Source organism: Hippocampus comes, unplaced genomic scaffold (genome assembly GCF_001891065.2).
Source record: "Hippocampus comes isolate QL1 unplaced genomic scaffold, H_comes_QL1_v1.1 scaffold45, whole genome shotgun sequence".
NCBI classification, from domain to species: Eukaryota; Metazoa; Chordata; class Actinopteri; order Syngnathiformes; family Syngnathidae; genus Hippocampus; species Hippocampus comes.
In genome coordinates, this window is record NW_017805783.1 from 800,172 (window position 1) to 807,834 (window position 7,663).

Genomic DNA, 7,663 nt, shown 5'->3' on the forward strand with positions numbered 1-7,663 from the left:
TTTTCCAAGTCTCCCTGTTGCAACACACCTGATTCAAATGATCAGATCATCAGCAAGCTCTGCAGAAGCCTGACATTGAACCTGTTCATTTGAATCAGGTGTGTTGCAACAGGGAGACTTGGAAAACATGCAGGACAGCGGCCCTCCATGACCTGAGTTTGACACCTATGCTGTAATCCGTCGGTGTGATTGGCGTGCAGTTATATTAACCCCACATCAGGAGGTCACATGTGCTTGTAGCTAAAGGCAGGTGATTAGAGGGTAACCTAATAATAGAAAGTGATCACACAAAAGAATGTGAACAGAGCGATGATGACTGATGACAATAAACTTACAATCAATCTGCAGTTGTTCTGAAATAATAATCGAACACTAAACTATGCTATGCTGTTTGCCATGTTTCATGTCAATCAATTCTGGAGTTGTTTTTTTCCTCATGATGTTTTATGATGTTTAAGATACCAAATAAACATAAGAGAAAGAAATATATTATTCAATCTATGAGTGTTTCCATATACTTAGTAAACACCCCATTCATTTTGTTCCATATACTTAGTAAACACCCCATTCATTTTGTTCTATCCTGTAATCCGTCGGTGTGATTGGCGTGCAGTTTTATTAACCCCACATCAGGAGGTCACATGTGCTTGTAGCTAAAGGCAGGTGATTAGAGGGTAACCTAATAATAGAAAGTGATCACACAAAAGAATGTGCACAGAGCGATGATGACTGATGACAATAAACTTACAATCAATCTGCAGTTGTTCTGAAATAATAATCGAACACTAAACTATGCTATGCTGTTTGCCATGTTTCATGTCAATTTCCTGGCCACTATACAATAATTCCATATGTGCCCAGATATAAGCAAGTCATGCTTGCCATTCTCCGTGTAGGAAAGAAAAAAAGGCCATGTTCAATTTCATCGCTATTATTTTCACTTTCAGCATTGTGCAATTTGACAATTTGATCAATAGCATATTTTGATGACGATTGAGTGATTAAATATTCTGTGTGATGTTTAACCACTTGAATCACCAACTAGACACCACAGATGGATTGTTTTATGAAAGATAACTGATTCTTTCATAAATACCTTCTGGTGGAGAGACGAATAAAAGTCTTTGGGTAAAAAGCAGGCTCTTAAAAATAAGAACATTGTCCAAACGCTGTCTGCCCTATTAATTAATGGCTAATTAGATCAACAAGCAGACATACTTTAACTGCAAATATAACTTCGCATCGGTTAACAAAAAAAAAAAAAAAAATCCCATTTTGTAATTATTTATTCCTCTCTCCTAAGTATTAATTAGTTTGTGATGAAACTGCAGCAATAAGCATGCTACACCATCGTTTAGAAACGTTCACTACGTACATGCTACATTTGCCTCTCTTATTTTCTCTTAATTTGAGGGGCAACAAATCTACTTGTATTCAGCTTCTTAAAATGACTCTGGATTCTCACTAATCCATGTGCCTTCCCAGGTTATTGAGCCACATAATCAGTCAGCAGTAAAAATATCATATTCTGTGTTACTACGTTATCATTTTAAGTTTTTTGGGGTCCGAAATAATCTTGTAGCATTCTTAACACACTTCAAGCTGAACATCAGTACTTGTACATACATGGACACATAGAGTGGCAAACTTTTAACAAACACCAATGTAATTTGGGTGTGCAAATACATTAAAAATATGTTCCAGATTTATTGTGGCACCCCCTTTCCAAAATAAATAAATAAATGTTAGGTTAATGCTGGTAATCTGATGGTAAGAACACATCAGGAACAGGAAGACTCAGGAGGCAGGCATGGTTGTCTTTCTTGCAAGAGAGAGCGCGCTAAAACATGTCTCGGTTCAAAATCTCAGAGCAGCTTTCCAGCAGGCTCTGCAATGTAAACCATTACAGGTTCCGGGGCAACTCTGAAGAGTGCGCGTTTGTCTCCTTGCATTTATTGGAAGGATGTCCCTGATACACAATCTTCTCATGGGTGTGGGGAGTATTTTCACATTCCACAACAGTTTCAGTGAAGGAGAGTTTCAATGAGAACACACAGTTCATTCCTGAGATGTCGTCAAACGGCTCCTACTGGATGTCGATGGTTCACGAACACAGCTTGCGATGTCCCTTTCATGGTGTCCTGGGTTGATGTTATCTTCTCACAGGCAACAGTTAATTGGACCAGAAGCCATTCACTTAACAACAAGATATTGTCTTAAAAGCTAGAACAGGAGCAGCCTGAGCTCTCCCGGTCCGACAAGTCTACCATTAACAACCTACCCCATTGTATATGAGGTATTTGCGAAGTATCACTCTGAAACAGGTTTTAAAGTTACACACAGAGTAAATATGGGATAACAGAATTACATTTATTCTAACAATAAATTCCGATGTTCCCGAAACCAACGTGCCAGTACCCAAATGTGGCCACGTGCCGCAACGGTCCCTTATAGCTTCTTGCAGCTCTAGTTATCTATATTTTTGAATGCTATTTGTTTGGGAATCTTGGGGCTTACTGCCTTGAACTGAAAAGTGTGCAATACGTGCAAAAAATTAACAAATATTGTTCTTTGCCAGTTTCTATGAAAAACGGATGTGAGAAAGCAGTGCAGGGGATAAAATGATTAAATTAGGTAAAGCTGAAGAAAATTCATGGTTGACTGTAAATCCAAATGTCAAAACACTTTGGAACATAATTCCTTGTTTGATGCTCCTGTTTCAGGTACATGGCCATCATCCACCCGTTGCAGCAGCGCATGTCATCCACAGAGACCAAGGTCGTGGTAGGAGTGATCTGGGTCTTGGCTCTGCTCTTGGCCTTCCCACAGTACTACTACTCCAACGTAGACCAGCTCCCCGGCCGCGTGGTGTGCTACATTGACTGGCCCGAATACACAATATGTGACTTCAAAAAAATGTGAGTCTATCAAACAGCTATTCAAAGAGTCAACATGCATTCGAATTAGCAGCTGTGAGAGTAAACGGTTGGTCTTCAGAGCAAATTAGGCAATGCAGCATTGAAGCTTTTTGTGCCCCCAAGTTCATAAACTGAAGGCACGTTGGATTTGTGTTGAGATTGAGGGTGAAATACGCAGATTGGCAGAGAAAATCAATTATTAGATATAAGGGAAGCCTTTGTCAGCATTTATTTTCCATTCGTTAATGCATCTTGTGCTTTTATATTCAACACATGGTGTGGCATTCTCTGATTCAATGTCATTTCCAGTGTCAATGATATAAATCAAACCGACATGAATGTAATTTTTTAGTCACTATTAAACCTAAAAACAGGTTGAAAAAAAGAAATAAAAAAATGAATAAATAAATAAATAACAACCAACCACATGAAGCCCAAAATATCAACAAAAGTCTGAATGTGTCTCATGGTGCATCTTATATTTCCGTAATTTATCTACTGTGTATGCAGAGATAGGTAGTAACACCATACTCCACCATTTTACATCATTTAGTCCATCAAAATCAGATTCATCCTTATTTACTTAAGGAATTTGACACCCTCAATGCCTCGGCTGCACCTAGTAATTTTGCCCAAAAAAATTAAAAACAGAATCCGTGACGGCCTTGGCGCGGAGTTCAACCCTCACTAGAAACGAATCCGACTTACTGCTGGCAATGCAGACCAAACTCTGACTTTGTTGGTACATGGACTGCCATACTCCCGAAGCACCCCCCACAGAACTCTCCAAGACCACAAAACATCTGTAGACTGGTTGGGTGAACCTTTATGCCCGAATTTTTATTATTATTGTTATTATTATTATTATTATTATTATTGTTTATTTTATTTTTTTTATTATTTTTATTATAAGCGGCGAGATAGCGGCGGATAACATGTAGTCTTACTGGGCTACGTTTCACTCAGTATTCATAAATTCTTCATTGACAACAGGAGAAACTGAAAATGTGTGAATGAGAAAAACTTTTCTGTAATTAGGAATTCAGCTCTATTGAAACTGTGTATGTGCACAGAGAAGCAAACTCCAACTGTTCATGCAATTTTTTTGCTCGTGTGAGGCCACTTTGCTTGTCAATCTGGCTGTGGCAGGTTGGGTTCTCGCATGGGGTTTGGCCTCTCTTCAACACATCAGCAGCTTATTAGTCAATCAGCTGTATTCCATCGTCTTAGCTATTCACAGATAAATGGCAATTTAGATTCTTCAATGAACTTTATGTGCATGGTTTTGGATGTGAAAGGACACTGACACAAACGCAGCATGAATATGACAACTCCAAACAGGAAGGCCATGACTGAGATTCAAACCCCATAGTTCAAAATACGGACCACGAATCGACCATATGTAACGTTTTTACGAAAAATATCACCATTGAAAGCACTACATATAATTTCTATGCTTTGTTGTTCTGGCTGTCAGTCTAGCTTTTTATAAATTCATTCTCCTCAGGCAACACAGTTCTGCTTTTCACACCTATGTTAGCTCATCGTGTGAACCTTCCTTCAAATCTCCCTTTCATCAAGCGGTTGAAGATGTCTCAAGGTCTGGCTGCAAATAAGAAGTTGTGGTCTGTTTGTGTAGCACCCACACAGAATATGGCATGTGTGAAATGTCTAATGCAAAGCCAGTGAAGCACTTCGAATGGCTGCGAGGGCCACTCAAACTGTGGACCATACTCCCGAAGCACCCCCCACAGAACTCTCCAAGACCACAAAACATCTGTAGACTGGTTGGGTGAACCTTTATGCCCGAATTTTTATTATTATTGTTATTATTATTATTATTATTATTATTGTTTATTTTATTTTTTTTATTATTATTATTATAAGCGGCGAGATAGCAGCGGATAACATGTAGTCTTACAGGGCTACGTTTCACTCAGTATTCATAAATTCTTCATTGTCAACAGGAGAAACTGAAATTGTGTGAATGAGAAAAACTTTCCTGTAATTAGGAATTCAGCTCTATTGAAATACTGTGTATGTGCACAGAGAAGCGAACTCCAACTGTTCATGCAATTTTTTTGCTCGCGTGAGGCCACTTTGCTTGTCAACCTGGCTGTGGCAGGTTGGGTTCTCGCATGGGGTTTGGCCTCTCTTCAACACATCAGCAGCTTATTAGTCAATCAGCTGTATTCCATCGTCTTAGCTATTCACAGATAAATGGCAATTTAGATTCTTCAATGAACTTTATGTGCATGGTTTTGGATGTGAAAGGACACTGACACAAACGCAGCATGAATATGACAACTCCAAACAGGAAGGCCATGACTGAGATTCAAACCCCATAGTTCAAAATACGGACCACGAATCGACCATATGTAACGTTTTTACGAAAAATATCACCATTGAAAGCACTACATATAATTTCTATCCTTTGTTGTTCTGGCTGTCAGTCTAGCTTTTTATAAATTCATTCTCCTCAGGCAACACAGTTCTGCTTTTCACACCTATGTTAGCTCATCGTGTGAACCTTCCTTCAAATCTCCCTTTCATCAAGCGGTTGAAGATGTCTCAAGGTCTGGCTGCAAATAAGAAGTTGTGGTCTGTTTGTGTAGCACCCACACAGAATATGACATGTGTGAAATGTCTAATGCAAAGCCAGTGAAGCACTTCGAATGGCTGCGAGGGCCACTCAAACTGTGGACGCACCCCTACTTTGCCTAGATGTGCTGTGTAAGTTCATCTATAAGGTCGGTGGGTTAATGGAAAAGATGAGCACCAAACAACAACCTCTGGTGCTCATTTGAGAATCACCAAAATTGTTATAGGCACCCCTAATTAATAATTATAAATCAGATTAATTATTTCAAAATTAATAACATCTGTGATGTGGTTTTTGCCAAAATGATGAAGAAATATAGTACACAATGCACCCATTCTGTCATCATTCTGGCCATACACTGCTAGGCCAATGGCGAGTGCCTTTGATTATCATGGCAGAGCTTTTTTGGGCTGCCTCTTGCGATCTCGAGAGTCAGTGTGCAGCTCAGAGCAGTTTGGGTCTTGCTGGCCAGGATGGTGTTCATCCCGTAGCCGACGAGGGTGCGCTGTGAGTGCCTGTTTTTGACAAAGAGCAAGCACCCAGGTAGACACATTGAATGGACACCTCACCAAGCACAAATATTTGATAAGGGATGAATCTTCGCCCAACTTAGCTGATCATGTCATGTGCAGATAAACTCTGGATGACGCTGATTATTATGTAAATCAGCCCCACTGTTATGTAACAGTGTGGTCAACGGGCAGGTCTCACTGACAAGCACATTTTCAGAAACAGCCAGGTTATAAAAGAATGATGTGTTTGTGTAATTTCACACTTGAGCAGGTACTCCAGAGGACCAAACATTTGTATGAATGAAAATGTCATTTTTCAAAATATCGCCACTTCAATGAAGACTAATTGGCAGTGCCATCAGGCAAGGTGCTGAAAATAAAGGCACGGTAAGGTGTAGCAGAGCAGTGCCTCAAAAGAAGAACATGTGAGCCTTGTGCCTGTGTCAGTCCTAATCTCATTTTCAGCAGATGATTGCATTCTCACTTGGTTTCTGTGTGCTACTGAATGAGTTTCATCAAGGAAAAAAAACGTGAAGCGATCTAATCATGATCAAATGACCTTCTGTCACGCAGTTTATTACAAACTATATTTATATGGAGAAATTGAGTAATTTGTAGAAAAGGAAGGCGATGGCTGAAACACTGAACTGGGAAGTTGCTACCAGCAGAGCTGTGATAAAAGCAGCACTGCTTTGCACATCATTACATGTGTGTGTGTTCTCTAATATTAGTATTTGTGTGAAAGTGCTCATGCTGATGTAACTACCTCCGTATATTGCCTGGTGACGGTAGTGTGATTAGAGAAATACAAGTGAAAGGAAATGCAAAGGTTATGGGGGCGGCAGAACCGGTGAATAAATCTCTTCCGAGCTTGCTGCATTTATTCTGTTTTTCTATAACAAGCTACTGAAGTTCATCAATCAACAGCATGTGTGCAAGCATGATGAATACCAACATTTGCACAATAATACATTTCACCAAGCTTCTCTTTCAACATTGCTCATGATGAAAAGATAGGATGTAATTGGTGCGCTAATGTGAGAAATGGCAGATTTATTAGTTTTATCTTTACTGCAAAAGACACACATGGTGGGGCTTGCATAGTTCACCAAGTTTGACCAAGTTGGCTCTATTTGTGGCAGCATGTGGACATATGATATCTGGAGTAAAGGTCACTAGATAAACCCTGACTGTCAGCAGTAGTGTTCAAGATTGTCACTAAATCATTCTGTAAACCTGTTGAATCTCAAAAATGTGATTTTTCAAAGAGGTTACCTTTCTGATGCTTATTGTTTATTGGTAAGTGAACAGGAACAGGCAAAACAGATGATCTACAGTATATGGGAAACGGAATAATACATTCAAGGGTTGTTGGAATTGTTTACCAGGGCCTCAAGCACAGGTGGCCCCTGGCCTTTTGTATGTGTCCAACGCCTCCTGTCTTCAGCGTCGATTAGCACTGATTTCACTTGTCACTCATGGGCGTTTAGGCTTCTTGTGACAGAATATGGTAGGCGCCATATTTGGTTTTAACCATCATTTATAGCCAGACACTCTCAACTCAACTAACTCAACTATATATGTGTATGTGTGTGTGTGTGTGTGTGTGTGTGTGTGTGTGTGTGTGTGTG

General features: G+C 39.7%; 1 protein-coding gene across 1 annotated transcript in view; it reads left to right on the top strand.

The window, feature by feature from the left end:
- tacr1a (tachykinin receptor 1a) overlaps positions 1 to 7,663 on the top strand; it is a 54,397-nt gene that overhangs the window by 21,654 nt on the left and 25,080 nt on the right. Inside the window, exon 2 of the mRNA XM_019885091.1 lies at positions 2,724 to 2,918. Within this exon, the coding sequence (XP_019740650.1) occupies positions 2,724 to 2,918 (195 nt within the window). The remainder of the gene's footprint in view (positions 1 to 2,723; positions 2,919 to 7,663) is intronic.